Genomic DNA, 16,687 nt, shown 5'->3' on the forward strand with positions numbered 1-16,687 from the left:
TGTGTCATGCTCACGCGCGAGACCTTAATTTCAATTTGACCATTTCGTGCATGTCGCGTGACAGTGTGGCCAATGTTTGTCGCCAACGCGTCTCGCAGCAGCACTCGGTCATGCTCTCAATTGCCCTGACCCCGCGAGACACGAGGGACACTGGTTTTTGGGACAGCACCAAGGGGAAGAGCAGCCTTTCATTCAACCGAATTTGCGTGACACATCGACGATCGGTTGTGGTGGTTGCGGTTGCGGATACCGAAACGAATTCAGTCGCGGAGAGCAACGAAGGGCAATGTCGTGCCCATTTAGACCACTGCTCTCGGTGCTCTCGGTGGTAATCGACAATCGAAATCGAACAGAGGACACTGATTTAGATCCGGCTAACGGTTCGCCTCGAAGCCATAAATCTGTCAAGCGGCTGAGACCGGGATGCATGCTGTCATCGGAGTGCGATCATGCGATTTGCTTAGCTGCTCCTCCCGGTGCCCTAGGAACTGTCTAGGTGCTTCTTTCACACAACACCGAGTGCACACACCATAAATTCATCAGCTTTCATCAGTGCTGAGAGCGGTCCGAGCGATCGGTGTTGTGCATTCAACCTCGCACCACGGCGCCTCGCGCACCAAAAATCATCGCGTTCTAGCGAGGTGCTTGACCAGTTTCAGCTTCAGCTTCAACACACAACATACGATCGGCCACGGTTGGTGCGGTTGCTTCACCCTCATCTCCACGTAATTGTGCGCCTAGGCCACAAATTGTTGCTGCTCTTATTTCGAGAAGGTCCAGCGCACCGGCGGACAGGTCGAGCGATCGAGCCGCGCGTCGAGAACATCGCAGAACCATTAAAGTGAATTATATGCTTCAAGGGTCCGAGTCCGAGTCCGAGAGGGGGGGCCACTTGTGCGCTCCGAAACCGATTCCGATGTTCGTCCGTGCGTCTTCTGGCGGTTGGCGAGGAGTGAGCATTGCGAAAGCTCTCTCGTGTGCCGCTCGTGTGTTTGTGGCCACAAAAAAGGGCCCAGCGCTGGCCCGCACTCGTTTGAAGGACTGACCGATTAAAGTGGACGATCGGCGTGCGTTGCGAGTGCGTTGAAGATCGCGGGAGATCGACCAAATGATCTTAAGAACCGTACGGCAAAGCCCATCGAAGCAGAGCCGGTCGAAGGACGGACGGAAGGAGCCGGACTGGAAGGTTTTTTTTATTTCTGTATGGGCTATTGAAAACATGATCGAGATGATCGCTGAGCTCGCTGTGATCGCTGTGATCGCCGCGATCGCTGATCCCCGAAAAAGCCGTCATAGAAGCGGCTGTTGTGTTTTTTGGGGAGGAGGGTGCGGAACAGCCATTTTGCAAGGACCAGCCCGGCCGCACGTCAAACCGTAAAGTGTAATCGACGATGTAGATCAACTGACGGTTAATGTACCGTCACATAGCCCCCCGTGCAAGGCTCACTGCACGCGTCTGCGGCCGAGGAAGTAGAGCCGAAACGGTCCGCTACTACGCTCGGATCCACGCTCCACGAGGAGAAAGTACCAGAGCAGAGCAGCTGGGTGGAGGCCGCCCGGTGGAAAAGCCCCCAAAAACAACAACAACAAACCGTGCCAACCGTTCCATGAAACGCATCTTGGGAAGGTGGATGGAATGCGTGGTGAGATGGAAGAAGCGGAAACCATCATCATCATCAACAACAACGACGGAAAAGTTCGGAATCCCCAGTGGCGGCCGGCTGTCATCGTGGTCGTTGTCTCTGTGGCCTGTCGTAACTGTCGGCCCAAAACAGGTCCGTCCGTCCTCCTCCTCCTTAGGACAGGTTTATGATGCGACCTCCTCGCTTTCGGACGCATCTTCGTATCCGCGCTACGTCGATATATCTCGTTTTTTTTGGCATTTTTGGCAAAAACGGACCAAGCGGATTGCGATCCCGGTCGCCGACAGACTCGATCAAACTCTCTCAACAGGCACCACCACCGAGAGGGAGGGGCGTTGCATAACGATCGTCCAACCAACCGACCGATGCCGATGCCGATGCCGATGACGATGAGTCAAGTGCTATCATGAAAGACAATGTCTTGTTTCTGATTAAAATGGAAAAAGCGCTTTCCGCGCACACAAAACCCCACGACCGCGCTGGCAAGCGATACGCACGGCCATGAAGCAATTCCGATTCCACTGCTTCATGAGATGAGAGCGATGATGATGACGATGATGATGATGAAGATGTTGTTGCCGTTGGCGCTTGCCTTGGCTTCATTCGAACGACGTAAGTCATCTAGCGCTCACCGCGCAAATTACTTGCCAATTTTGTGCGTTTCGCGAGTGATCATAAATCGTCGCTTGGAACGCCGTCGCCGCCGCCACCGAAGCCGCTTCCAATTTCTCTCTTTGTCTGTTATTTTTTGTTTGACGTAACGAACGATCTTGTTGGCGCTCGTGAACCGTTCGAGCTTCCACCGATTAAACCGCCATTCCGGTTGCTCGTAATCGGTCTGATTATCAATTCATCGAAAACATTCATCGAACGAACCGGTGCTCCGGAAGCACCGCGGGGTGGGGTGGACGTAAGATGACGGAAGTGTAGCACTATGGCGATCATGTCGCAGCCAACCAGCCGGTGGTGGCATTAAAAAACAGACAGACAAACAAACAAACAACAACAACTTCGGCGGTGGTGGTGGCCACGTTTTCGGCGTTGCACCGACGACGCCGCTGCAACGCAGGTGACGCAACGGAATTTAATTAAAACATCTCGATCCTCGATCGATCATAAATATGTAAACAATAGAAACAGGTTGTTACAATTCACTCGCTACACGACGCGGCCCCAACACACAAATGGCGTCTTTTCAAAGGTCTCGCTCGCCGATCCGCTCTCTCTATCTCTCTCTCTCTCTGTTAACACCTTCAGCAACGGATGGAGAAGGTGTCGTTGCTGGTTGAAGGGTTGAAGGAGCAGACTATCCGGTCGCTGGCTAACGGTGGCCGCCGCTGTCATTCATCGAGAGAGGGTGCGGTTGATCTGTCAAGGTTTTTGCAACAAACGGCGCCATTCTTGTGCCAGCGGGACACATACGGACACAAGGCCGGGGAGTTCCCGTTCTAATCGGGTATCGGTATCGGTTAAAATGGAGCGTTCTATATATTCAGGATGACGTAAGCAAAGGGCTACCGCAGTAGGCTTCGTGATGATGAATTCCCCGGAAAAAACACAAAGCCTACTGAGTCATGTCAGAAGAGTCGTGTGTGCTCTTCGTGCTCGAGGACTAATCACCGTTTTAAACAGGTTAGCGACTAAATATCATACAAAAAAAAAAACATGGCGGACACACACCGATCAACAATGCGCAAACACACCAAGCGTCTTTGGAACGGATTTCTGATTCATCGAGTGTTTGGCTCGCTTTTAGCGAACGCGCGCGCACTCGGTGGAAAATTGGTCGGAAAAGAATGTGGAAAATACGAACACTAATTCCGTAACCACACCTGTATCATGTACGCACACACCTGGCACACCGATGTGGCGGTTCCGCCGCCACACCACCGACCAGCAGTTCCTCCGGAATGACACGGATCCAAACACCATTGGATATATGCCTGGTGCATATGAAAGGCAGCAAAAGAAAACCCTATTCCAAGCTATGCAATTTTTTTGTTTGGTTTTGACCTCCCTAGACCCTCTCTCTCTCTCCTCGTTTACTATCACATAGTCAATAGTGCTGCAATCGGTACGGCATCGCTCCGCATGCCTGGCACACAGCACCGCACTGCACCGCTGGCTTGCATAACGGCCACGCACCGCATACATCGTCGTTGTCTCAGTAGCAGTAGCTCGAGTGTACACTCGAGGGCAAGGTTTACGCATTTGCACTGCACTGCGGTGCAAAAAGGAAAACTGCAACGCGGAGGAAGGGTGGCACATTTATGGTGTGCTGCGTGCCGCGTGCTGCGTGCGGTGGTGGTTGGAGTCAGGTGCAGCATATGGACGGTGGTGGTAGCATGCTGTGCGTGCCACGCGAGGCCGCCGGCGTCGGCGAATGTTTATGCGTTTGCGCTAGAAAAGAATCCCCTCCTTTCCTTCCCTTTACCTACCGCTCCTTCTCTGCACCTCCGCGAGTGCATAGAATGCACTGCACAACGCAACACCGACAAATGGGGAGCTCCGGCAGTCGTTGGCTGTGCCAGATCGTGTGCCCCATTGGCTCATGGAGGGAAAAAGGTGAGGGGGGGAGGGTGCCTGATGCCGGATTTAGCCATCCCGATGCAGTGCGCTCACAATGTCATCGAATGTCGCACGCGCGGTGCACGTCGAGCAGACTCAGTTGGATGGATTTCAATCCAAAGCGATCGGATCGGGGCTGGTGGCTGAGATGGCCGCACTAATCGTCACCCGAGAGCAACGAGCAACGGCTATGCTGTGTGTGTGTTGCAACGAGAGCAAATGACGAAATGAGATTATGTTGCCGGTTGCTGGCGGTGCGGCCCCAGGTCCCAGATGACAAGGCAGTGGCGGTGGAAGATAAAAGTAGAGATCTGGCAGTGATTACTTTGCGCCGGCGCAAAGCAATGAGCTTTCAACTCTGATTCGTCAACAATCATTAATGCTCTGGTGGTGGTGGTGGTGGTGGTGGGCATGTAGGGCAATCATTTGCTATTGATTTTGATCGAAGTGTACAATATTTTGATTAATTAAGTAAACAAGCTTTCTAGCATACTAGAAGCGATTTAATGGGGGTTTGTAAATTAGTTGGTTGTCTGGAAAGAATTTCGCAATATAAATGAATCGATTTGCGAATTTTATGTTAAGAGTACTTGTTTTAAACCCCCCATACAGCGGCAAATTGTTTGTCAGACCTTTTCCTGTTTTTAAATTTTCACGTGTAATTTGCTTGATAGTAGGCGCAAAAAACAAAATCGTAGTAAGCCGTTATTGTTTGGCCAACACGTTGCTTGACAAACAATTTGCCCGTGAATAGGGGGCTTTAAGCATATGAGTTGCATTTGTTTCGCTCAAGAAAGAAACATCTGTTGTATGTAAGCTGCAAGCAATATGGTTTTATTTAATTAACACAGAAAAAGTTGTCAAAGTAAACCAAATGATGAATTTAGCTCGAATTTTTGCTTTTTATAGAGAGTTTTATAGAGAAAACTCTTCACAAAAAAATAAGAATGTTGAATACAATTGCTTGGATCAATACTGTACCTGTATTGGACTAAGAAATATATAATTGCTCCTCCAAGACGACTTGATACATTTGGATACCAGCTCCTAAGTCCAGAATAACAAAATAGAAATCATGTTTTAATATGTTTTAACCCCTTTCTCCTTCTTCTCAATTTTCCAGTGAAACTACATCCTAAATTGTGACGTGACTCATCCGTAACAAAAATCCGGTGACAAGTGTACTCTCTGTTTGTTTTTTTAGCGAATGAAACTCCAATCGATTCCCAAATTCCTGGATTCCCGTGTCCAATCGTGCGCGCATAAGATGCCTTGAGAGAGTTTTGCTGCGGTGCAAAGTGCGTAGTGTCCGCAACTCCCGGTTGCGTGTGCAAAAAAAACGGGTGCTCGTTACTTCACCCTCTTCTCCTCCCCCCACGTGTGATAGATGCCCGGTGCAAAAGTGGCTCAACCGAACCGAAGCGTGGTTGGTGCATTGCTGGTGGTGGTTGGGGTTGGGACGCACGCGGCAACATGAGTAACTTTCGGACGAGCATCATCGGTCCACGGCTGCTGGTGCTCGTCGTGTGCATCGGTGCAGCAGCAGTGGTACAATGCGCCGGCCATGCTGGTGCAATGGCCGGCGAAGTTGGTGATGATGGTGCCGGTGGTGGAGGTGCTGGCGGCGGTGCCCCATCATCACCGGTTGTCATCATTGTCCCGGATCTAGTATCCGAACCATCGGCGACGACGACGACGACGACGACTGTGATGCCAGCAACGGTCACAGTGAAAGGCATTGCGGCGGTGGACAGTAGCAGCAGCAGCAGCAGCAGCAGCAGTAGCGGGGGTACCGTTGCACCGCCACCGACGACGGTAATCCCCGAACCGCAACAACCCGAATCGCAGCTCGATGGTCACCGGACTGGACCTCATTTGAATGGTAAGTGGACGGAGTGGACGCGGTGATCTCCTGGAGGCGGGAGGGGGGGGGGGGGGGTATTAACCGGAGCCCCCTAATTAGGGCCACCCCGAAACCGAGGGCTCCCTCGACTTGGCAATGAGGTCTTCTCGGAGTTTCGAGCGTTTCGCAACCAGCGCCGCTCGTTGCTCTCGTTCAAATCCGATGAGCACGATCGCGATCGCGACGACGACTGAGACTGAAGAAGAGCAACCCTAAGCCGTGGTGCCGGAACGATGCCGGAGCGGCGGATGTGCGGATCGGTACCGAAAAAAAAAGGGCCAGCACCGTAATGTTGCGACAGCACCGCCCCCTTGGTTGTTGGTCACGTCACGAAACCGAGAAAAGCCACAAACAAAAGTCAAAAAGTTGGAAAAACCTGAGCAATGGAATGAGGTATCGCCTTCATGGGGGAGGGGTGTCTTTAAATTTGAATGTGACCTGTTTCTGTGTCCTCCACGCGCTGCTTAACACAGAACCTACTGTTCGACGCCGAACGCCACAGTCGGTGTAGGTGTAGGTGTAGGTGAGAGCAGCTCCGGCTTAGCGCCCTGGCGCCATCATTGACAGATAGGTACGTCAAGTGACATTTGCGAGGTCACCGTGCGGCCGTGCTCTGGAAGCATCATTTCAACATAGTAGGCCGCCGAGTGGGGCACTGTTTGTTCTCAACAGCTTCTTCGTCTAGCAGCAGCAGCAGCAGCAGCAGCTGTCAGAAATGCTGTCCACACATGTCCTGACGTCATCGCAGTATGCTTAGGATCTAGCTCGCTAGCTGTAGACGAGAGTACCATCAGCAACATTGTATGCTGCAGACTTCTTCAGACTAGGCTAGTCATCCACTCATCTCATCTTTGCTGCTGCCCCCAAAGGAACAGTAGCACTAGACCCCCTCTCCCCCTTTTCCCCGCTCTCTTCTTCTTACGGAGCGATCCATTAAAATTAGTCCGAAGAAACGCCGATTAGCCCTCGACGAGACGAGAACCGCTTCTCGCACGGGAGTTCGATGACAACCGATCGGAAACCGCGCGAAGCCAATGGCCCTTCCCGGCGCAGTGCGGGGAACCGTCAGAACATAACGGGACCGGGGTGATCGTGCGCCTTGCTTCTTCAGCCGCCCATAAGTCATTCACTTCGACTCAGCATAAGTCAATGTGCTGCGATCCTCGCATCGACCGAGGACCGCGATGCTTCTGAGGGGTTGTTGCCTTCTAGCATCCTCTCTCTCCCCCTCCCTTCCCTGGAACTGGTTTGGATGGCCTGTCATCAGCTCGGCGGCGGATCGATATCTCTCGATCGAATCCCCGGATGGATCGAGGAGGTGTTTCCGTTTTGCTGAGAATTTAATTTTCTTCTCGCGCAACCTCTCCTCCTCGGTGCACGACCATCATCGTCATCCTCCTGCTGCTCTTCTTTGCTTCTTCTTCTTCTTGGGAACGGACGCATCTTCATCCGTTTCCAAGTGGGGTTCTGTCGCCGCAATCAACCGCAATCCATCAGTCACATCATCCGTGGCCCGAGGCAGCAACCAGAGAAGCGAGGAAAATTCCATTTCAGTCTACCCCGGGGCACGGACGGACACATACACACACACACGCGGGTGCACATGTGCAATCGAAGCGTTACAATGACGCGTATCATGTTGTTCCTCTGTGTGTGCGCGCGCGCGCGCGCGCAATATATCCGGTGCATTTCCTTTCCCAGTGCATTCACCTCCATTTCGCCCGGCGGTTGAAGCGGTGAAGTGGAAATGTGATTGTAAATGGAGCAGAAACCGAGCTGCCGTTCCGAAGTACCGTTCCGTGGCGTTCCGGCAAAGGCCTCCGGAACACGCACACGCCGGACGCGCGTTCGGATGCAAATCCAACTGTTCGGTGGTTTGCGATCGCCCGCGCGTCGCTCGTAGTCAGTCCTGTCCTGTGCTGCGCTGCACGCTTCACCAGTTAGGTTTGTGGTTTCCTGGCACACGAGGGAAAAAAATCATAAAATTTCGGAAGCAAAAAATATAAAAGATACAAACAACCTGCTACTCGGACGCCGGAGGTTCCGTTTTCGCGGGTTTTTTTGTTGTTGCCGTGCAACGCCGCGGAACTGCTACGGCGGTGCCGCTACTCGAAAACACCTGGGTTGAAGGTTGCTCTCGCAGTGGTGGCAGTTGGAAATGGAACTCGGTTCGACGCGGCACCAACAACAACAACAACATTCACGCTCACGCTAACAAGACAAACTGTTCCACTTAGGAGTTTGCCCAAAAGCTTCCGGTTTGTATGTTGTTGCAATGGTTACTGTGACGCTGTTTGATGTGAAGTCGTTGGCAACAACCGCCTGCTTGATAGAACGCGCTCTCGGCCGGCTTCGTAATCTCTTCAGAAGTTCCAAATTTGCATTCAAATGTTCCAAATTTGAGGTTATGGAGGTTCGCACTTTAGAACAAAAACTGTTCTTTCTAAGTCTATCCGTGTTTGTGAGTAGCAAAAACATGAAATAGCAAAGCCTCTCCCCATTTGGGGACAGGTTTCCGAGCGCCTAGCGGCACCTTATGCCCCCGCCGCGCGCAATCGATTGAACGCCAACGGTGGTTAACCTTCGCCCGGCCAAAAACCACCCACGACACATTACACAAACATGTGCCCCCCGGGCGGAGGTGGCCCCCAGGTATGTGTGTGTGCACGGGCATGGTGATGATGATCATTTGCGTAGCTCCCTAACCCCGCCGGGGGCAGCGGAACCGTTAGGCCAACCCCCAGGGGGGGTGGGGGACTGGTTGGCCTTCAGCAGTATCCATAGAGCTTCCTCCGCACGTCTCGAAGCGTCTTCGCGAACGCGTGACTGACAGTACAGCTGCCAGCAATCGGTAGCTCGGCGATCCGGAGAACCGGTTAGAATGGTTCGAAGCTCCTGCATGCCCGGGTCCGCGAGGCGAGGTCCATATTCGGGCGAGTTCATTTTGCGCGTTCGTCGCTTTCACTTTCACGCAGCTCTTTCGTGCGGGTGTAGTGCACTCGCCCCCTCGGACCGTGCGGTTTCGGTTCAATTTCGAACTTTCACTGGCCACCTGGTTGGTAATTAGCGTAACGCAGGCGGAGAGCCCGAACTGAACCCTGGTGCCTGCGCCATTGCCATTTCCTTCCACAATCGGTGTCTCTCGTTGATTAGAAGTAGTTATTGATCGCGATTAGCAACAACAACCATAATTTCAGGTGCGTGTGTGTGTGGATTGCCACTCCTAAAACCTCAAAATTCCAAATCTCAACTCATTATAACGTCCTACACACGACGGCAAACGGCATCCGTAAAGCACCTTCGAGCTCGAACCTCAACGACACGAACTCCTAACGAGAGAAGGGGGGAGGGGGATGGAGTTGGGGGTGCCGAATATCGTTTGCCGCATGCCAAACGCGCACGACATTGTCACCACCCGTTACCATATTTGCGTAGCGCGTTTGAATTCATTATAACCTGTTCCTTGGCGTGGCGTGAAGCGAACCATCTACCACCACCACCACTACTATTACTGTTGCTGTTGCTGTTGTTGTTGTTGTTGTTGCTACTTCTACAACGAACCTTCACCGATCAGAACGCGTAGACTTTGGTTCACTTGTTAGCGTACGTCTCGTGTACCGGCTAGAACCGCCAAGGACCGTGCGTTCCAGTTAGACCGCGAGGGCTTTGCGGTTAAGGCTTTCGAGGACGGCGGCTTGTACGTCTCTGTAGTGTGTGTATCTCGTAACCGTCGAGCCGTCGAGTCGAACCTCGTCTGGCAGGAACTCATTACCAGAAGCTTCCTTATCAGTTGTAGTGTCGAGTAGACGACGTCGTGATTCTTTGTGAGGTTCGATCCATGCTGCTAATGCTCTGATCAAGTTAGCTAATGACCAGAGATCGTCCGTATACCTCGAAGTAGATGAATCGTTATGACAGCGACCCTAATACAGAGATAGAGAGAGACGGAGAGAGAGAGAGAGAGCGTCTATCCTGCCAATGAGATGAGATACTTAGCCTTATTTGTTGCCCCGGGTGCTAACGCCCAGTTCGTCGCTTAAGACGGGACATCTGACCCAACAAGAGGGAGTGGATCGAAGTTGTGTAATGGTCCGGCAGTATCCAACGCCAACTATTACAGTTCCATCAGCACCTTCATGTCTCTCTCTCTCTTTTTCATCACCAGAGGGCAAACCTTCTACCAGAGCGTCAGGTGATGATGGCATGATGATGATGAAGATGCTGATCATGGTGATGAAAGGGGTTGATCTATTTCTTCGCTCCACTGCTCCCCCCGCCGGAGGATCTCCACTTGGGGGCGTTCTGGTGCCGATCTTCTGATGGGTTTCCCCGGCATTAACCGGCAACGCCCGTTAGCCATCAATCGGTGGAAATCTCATCTCCTCCTACAGTCCATACCCCCCACCCCCAACCTTTTTTTCCTCTCCAGTTCTTCTCACTACCGCTTTGCACCACATTTCCCGCGGGAACAAATGCGGATCGCGAACAACGGCGCTTCGAAATTGACGCAACCGCTACAGAGGGGAGTAACAAGAAAAAGTAGAAGTAGAGGAGGGAGTTTTGTAAGATCCAATTCTTGCGCCCCCCCAAAGCACACTTTGCAGCTAATCCCGAGGGTTGTGCCCAAGTGCCCTGCCCCGGGTGTACCGTTTACCATTCCGAGGCATAAACAATTGCCATTGCCAATTGCGAGCGATTGAGGCTCGATTGAAGCTGGCTGGACCTGTGTCGATGCTTATTCGCTGCCGAGGGCTGGCACCACAATGCACTTTTGCACGAGGACGACTTCTCGGACGGCGAGAATCGGCGAGGGGAAGCCAGAGATTAACGGGATTGATTCCGTTTGCCAATGAGGTTGGTTGCAGCAATCGGTTATGGGTCGTTACTGGCGTTCGCTACGGAGAACGTTCGTTTGTTCATCCGTTCGTTCGTTCGTTCATTCGTTTCCCCAAGTAGGCGACGGTTGTTGACGGGTGCTGAGAGAGGGGTCACCTCACAATGGTCAGCATTGTTTGTTTGATTTGTTCTCCGTGAAACCACAAATCAGCCCCCCACAGAACCAGGCAGCTGGAGTCGATCAGAAGCACTTGGATGAGTCGATGCTTCCTGGCGACGGACCAACGATCGAACCGTAAATCCGTTCTTCCTTCCTCACGGCTCTCCAACTCTTCTCATCACCACCAACCTCATCTATTGGTGGTCGGCATGGCAACGTTTGAACAGTGAATAAAAAAATCAAAATGGCTACTGGATGAGTAGTGGTGGTGGTGGTCGTTCGTCGTCGTCGTTGGTTGATTAGTTTTGCAGAAAAACCGCTTCCGTTCGCTCGGTTCGATATTGAACCGTGAATGTGACCTCGTGCTGCAACATTAATCTATGAGCGTCGTTCACACACATACGAGCGCACACACACACGGTATATGGCCGTTTTTGTGCGTCTTCTTCCAACTCGATTCGCGTGTTCCGCTCAACTCCACTCCAGCACACACATTCGCGTCATGGCGGTGATTCACGTGTCAATGCCAGCAAATAGCAAGCAGGGACTTGGAGTGTGCGTTTGGTGCCGTGTGGCGTACAAGAAGCACTCAGCTCATATGGTGGTCGCAGGTACGCTTCCATCAAAACCATCCAATGGACGATGATCAGATCCGAATCGACCGCACGGACAATGACGGCGGATCTCAGAATCTTCTCAGAGGTGGCATGCTCACTGCACACCTGATCGGGTGCCGGAGAAGAAGAATTAAAAATGGTGACTCGCACAATACGCCTCGGATGCGCCGTATTCCCTGCGAGCCTGTGAACCCGGACACCACGGAGTAATCCGGCATCGCGTGACGGGCCATCGCGCCACCAGACCACCGGCCGGTCAAATTATTAGTTATTTCCAGCTTCTGCATCCGTATCGTGAGCGGATTAACGTCTCGGTTTCGTTCTTCGTTCTGTCCTGTACGAAGGTCATCGTTAATTTAACATTCAATTTCCGAAATCCGAACCGAAAAGTTAATCATTTGATGGATTCCATCGACGATCGCGCGCGCGTGTGTGTGTGTGTGTGTTTTGGCATGGAGGTATGGCACCCCTTTTTGGTACAGGAGCGCAGATTATAATTAGTCTTCGGAGGGAGCTTCCTTCCAATCAGCAGCGGCGGCGGCGTGGACTGTGTTTTGCGATGAACAAGAGTTGGAGATCACGATCCCAATTACCTAATACCCAAATGAAGCCGCTCAATGAAACACACAAGCACACGGACACGGACACGCTTGTATGGATGAAATGCCGATAATTAACACTTCCGCCGAAGGGAAAACTTCAATAGTGGCGCTCGAAATAGAAAACACCACACGGCGACCAAAGCGGAAACTCCTCGTAACACCAAAAAGGAGGTGGTGAGCAACATAGCTCGCCAATGGTCGGTTGCATCGTCGTCGTCGTCGATCGTGAATTGATGAGCCTACTGCTGCTGCTGCTGCTTTCACCCTGCTGTGCCTTTGGAAAATTAGGGAAAACACCATCGATAAAGGCCAAACGATCGGCTGCGCTGATGATGGGCAGCACCGTTGGCATGTTTTGGTACAACAACAACCCAACACAGCATGCCCCCAACGCTTGAAGCATGCGGTAATGAGCAATTGAGACACATACACACACAACGTGGGGCTCATTAGCGTGCTTCATCATTAACCATCGTCGATCGGCTTCGCTGGAGTGCGCCCTGCGACGATCATCGGTCAAAAGGGGGGGAATTAAAAAATAGGAAAAATACGCTGGAAGGATGTGTTGGAGCTGTTACACGTCACAGCGTGACAAACGTGAAAGGCGGCCCTATCATGGCCCCTTGTGCCATCCAGGAAATGAACACTAGAATCACGTCTTCTGATCACGTTCCCGACGGTTGTCAGGAGGATTTATATGAAAAGCATGAAGAGGGGGGAGGTTGGAGTGAGGGACGCTCTAATGCCCTGCAAAGTGTCTAGCGACGAGCTCTGGCTGTCAATCTTAATTACGGATCTTGTAGGTCACACCGAACCGAACCGAACCGAGCAACCGGGTTTTGCAATAACATTTTCATTATTCTGGCAAGAAGAAGAAGAACGGGAGAAGATGAGACACAGAACGAACGAGACAGAAGACAAGAGATGGTGGCGGCTGCGAGACACGCACCTAATTAGTGTGCGTTCAGCATTCTCACGGAACTGACCGCACTGCACGGGGGGTGAAGAGTGAGAGCGAGGTGGTGCTCTAGAGTTGTTATTGTTGTTGTTGCTCGACAACAATGGCGATCGCGAGGTGACTTACGCGACGGTATTGCGTTCGTTCGTACGGTTCTAATTAAGATCTAGCGGGGGGAATACCAAAAAAAATCACAAAATTTTTATTGCAAGGGGATGCTCCAACAACAATTACCTTCGCCGGCGCTGCTGCTTTATGGCACTCCGACTTGTTACAAGTTGTTACTTCCTCGATCTCTCGTGGAATCGATCAAAGGAGCCAAGGTACTTCCTCGACACTCGTCTGTGGCTCCTGCGATAAAGATTCATTTTTGGTCAATAAAAACCTGCTTCGAAAGCACTGTTGGACGCATCCTCGATTGTAATATTGCAACGAAGGACTATGATAAGCGCTCCGTGGTTTGCAAATTAATATCCCGCATCTGCATCTCGGTGCATTTTAACCAAGCCACTTAACAGCAAATGGACGTTTTAATGAACATCTCTCTCTCTCTCTCTCGCGAGGAAGAAGCGAGCGAAATCAATTAACTAATGTCCGGGCCCCTTCGTTGGTTGCTGAGGATGCACATCAAGCACGAGCCGGTAATTGTATTTAATTCCACAATTAAGCAGCGAGCCGTGGCGTCATTCGCGCGTCCCCCGACTGGCCGGGCGAGCGGCTCTTATCCGCGCGCTCCGAAGCAGCATCTTCGGTGGAAGTGATTCGAAGCGAGAACGTGTCGCCATTAACCCTTTGAACCCTTCTTGGGTTCCCCGGTTTGGTTGCAATCCGTAATTTACCCCGATCCCGCCGATCAAGCGCGAGCTTCGTGACCAATCCGCGAGTGTGTGTGTGTGTGTAAACGACTGATAAACGGCTCACGCGGTGCACAGGAAGGTGGGGAGTAGGAAGGGTTCACGTGTGTCACTAACGATGCCCCCCGCCCGGTATGCCGTCATCGAATCGTGCGGTGGTGGAAAATGCTTTATTAATCGCGAATGCGCGACGTCGAGTCGAGTGATCGAGTGGTGCCCGTCTTATCGTGAGGAATAAATCTTCTAACGGACCAGCGCGGTGGTGACATTGAACTTTCTGGCGCACCGGCACCGGCACCCGGGGCACGATAATGATTGCATTTGTCGTGATTCCATTGTCGCGAGAAGGGGAAGCATTAAAGCAGGCGGTGCGCTTGCGATGATCTCAACACGGAGAGAGAGGTCGGTCAAAGTGAATCAATCAAACAAAGAACCCCCTCGCCGTTTTCTATAAAATGAAAACGCGGGTACCAGGTCGATCTGTCAGCAGCGGACTCATCAACGGATGAGTGGCAGCGGCATCCACAACAGCAGCAGCATGCTGGAGTCCGCTGTTGTCCGGTGTTGAACGGTCATAATCGATCATAAACTAAAGGAGGGGAAACCGCTCCGCTTGATGTGGCCAATTCGATTCACGATCGATCGGTACAGCACAGTATGAGTCAATGATTTATGCGCGCCCCAGTTCGGCCATTAATCTCGAGCGTGAGCGGGCACCTAGAGAGCACCTCTAGGCCACACTGACCGTTCGATCGACCCGACCAGCTAGGCAGCCAGCCTGCTAGTTGGCCCCGTGACTGGGCGTGAGAAAATTTCAATCAAACCCGGCCCCGGGGGTGTGCCCGATGGAATGGAATGATGATTGGCCGTGTGTGTGTGTGTGTGTGGCTAGTGTGGGGGTGAGTATTTGAGGTGCGGGTGTTCAAATTGGGAGGAAGTTTTTTTTATGAAAAAAAAAAATCCCTTCCATTCATCTCGCACGCATCATCGCACGCGGGAATATAATTTGGCGAACAAAATGGGCTGCAGAAGAAGCCAGCCTGCTTCCATGACGGCCCCAAAACGGGTGTGAGTGCATCGTGGGTGTTCCGCAGTGTGTGTGTGTGTGTGCGCACGCTTGGTTGATGGATGGATTCCCTCCCTCAATAGCAGCGTGATTAGCGGCGTTTTGATAGCATGATAGCTGCTGTTATGCACCCGGACTGTCGGAACGGATCAAAAGAAGCCGCTCATGATGTGGAAGGAGGTACACCACCCACCCCACCTCCTCTGACGATTAGAAGACGCCTTTTGGAATTCCCACGACCTTCGCATTTCCCCACCCCCGCCGGCCGCAAGCCGCCACCATGAGAAGTAATAAATCTTTTCCGGTGACAAAATGCCACAGCGCACAACACAACTACCCTACCTTCGCGGCACTGGTGGTGGTGTTGCTGTTGGAATAATTATTTCAAAACTTCCTTTCGACACCCCGCGCGACCGGACGCGACCGTAAAACGGCGTTTAATAGCACTTCGTGTGCGCTGCGTCGTGTGGAGTTGCGATTCCGCGCGCAATAGAACGAAGAGAAGTTGTGGTGTGCGATTGAGTGCGATCTTCCTCGGGGCCCGGGCGCGGATGCAGTTGCAGTTGTCGATTGAGTACCGAATGGCGGGGTGTTCACTTATCAAGAAGGCCAGCAGGAAGCAGTTCTACGTCCTCAGCAGCGGGGTCCTCTACGTGTGGCGCGCGTCTATCGCTTGAATCTTGGCTCGATCTTCTCGTCGCCTCCCATTCGCGCGCGCGAATGCAAATGTGCAATCGTGCATTGCAAGTTGATTGCGCGGATTGCAGGAAAAGCCCCCCGGGGCCCCAGATGTATGTGGGTTGATTCACTGTACGGCCGCAGGGGTTCGTTTTGAGAATACGGGGATTGCCACGTTAAAGGGATGCTAATGGGAATCCAGGCGTTGTTAGATCTGCGATCTGCGAGCTTAGAGCTTAAGCGAATTGCACAATCCAGTGGATAAGCTGCAACCGAGTTTGTTGTCAGAGTCATTGAAAGGTCGGTTTCCGTGTTTTTTTCGATCAATACGGATGTTGTTGTGCATTCAGTAGAGGTAGTATTTTGTAACGAATAGTTTAGTATAAGCAATACATCTCGTCCTTTTGCTTATAGAACTGTTACTCGACTGTCGAGGATTGTCCCGAATCTTGATGACATCTAGTAGTCATGGAGCAATATTTACAACGAAACCATTGTTGCTACCAAGTATTCAGATGCCTCCTAAGACTGAGAGAACTATGGAATGACATCTAGTTGATATGACTGCTACGATGCAATTTCTTCGATTTTCAAGAATATTTAGATATTTAATTTAACTAAAATCTAAAATTTAGAGAAGCAGAAGACCGTAAGCAAGTGGAAAAAAACCCACAGAACAAATAAGCTGCAGTTCCATTTCGTTTGATGTATGAAGCTGGCCCGAAATGTTTTCCTTATAACAATTGGAAAGGACATGGAGATTTTTGGAGCAGCAGCAATAATTCTTCTCGTTAACAAATTC

At 51.7% G+C, this 16,687-nt stretch overlaps 1 protein-coding gene across 1 annotated transcript in view; it reads left to right on the top strand.

The window, feature by feature from the left end:
* Positions 1 to 16,687, top strand: part of LOC125954410 (mucin-5AC) — a 53,586-nt gene that overhangs the window by 5,306 nt on the left and 31,593 nt on the right. The window contains exon 2 of the mRNA XM_049684686.1: positions 5,335 to 6,093. Within this exon, the coding sequence (XP_049540643.1) occupies positions 5,685 to 6,093 (409 nt within the window). The 5' untranslated portion in view covers positions 5,335 to 5,684. The remainder of the gene's footprint in view (positions 1 to 5,334; positions 6,094 to 16,687) is intronic.

The sequence above is a fragment of the Anopheles darlingi genome, chromosome 3 (assembly GCF_943734745.1).
Source record: "Anopheles darlingi chromosome 3, idAnoDarlMG_H_01, whole genome shotgun sequence".
Lineage (NCBI taxonomy): Eukaryota > Metazoa > Arthropoda > Insecta > Diptera > Culicidae > Anopheles > Anopheles darlingi.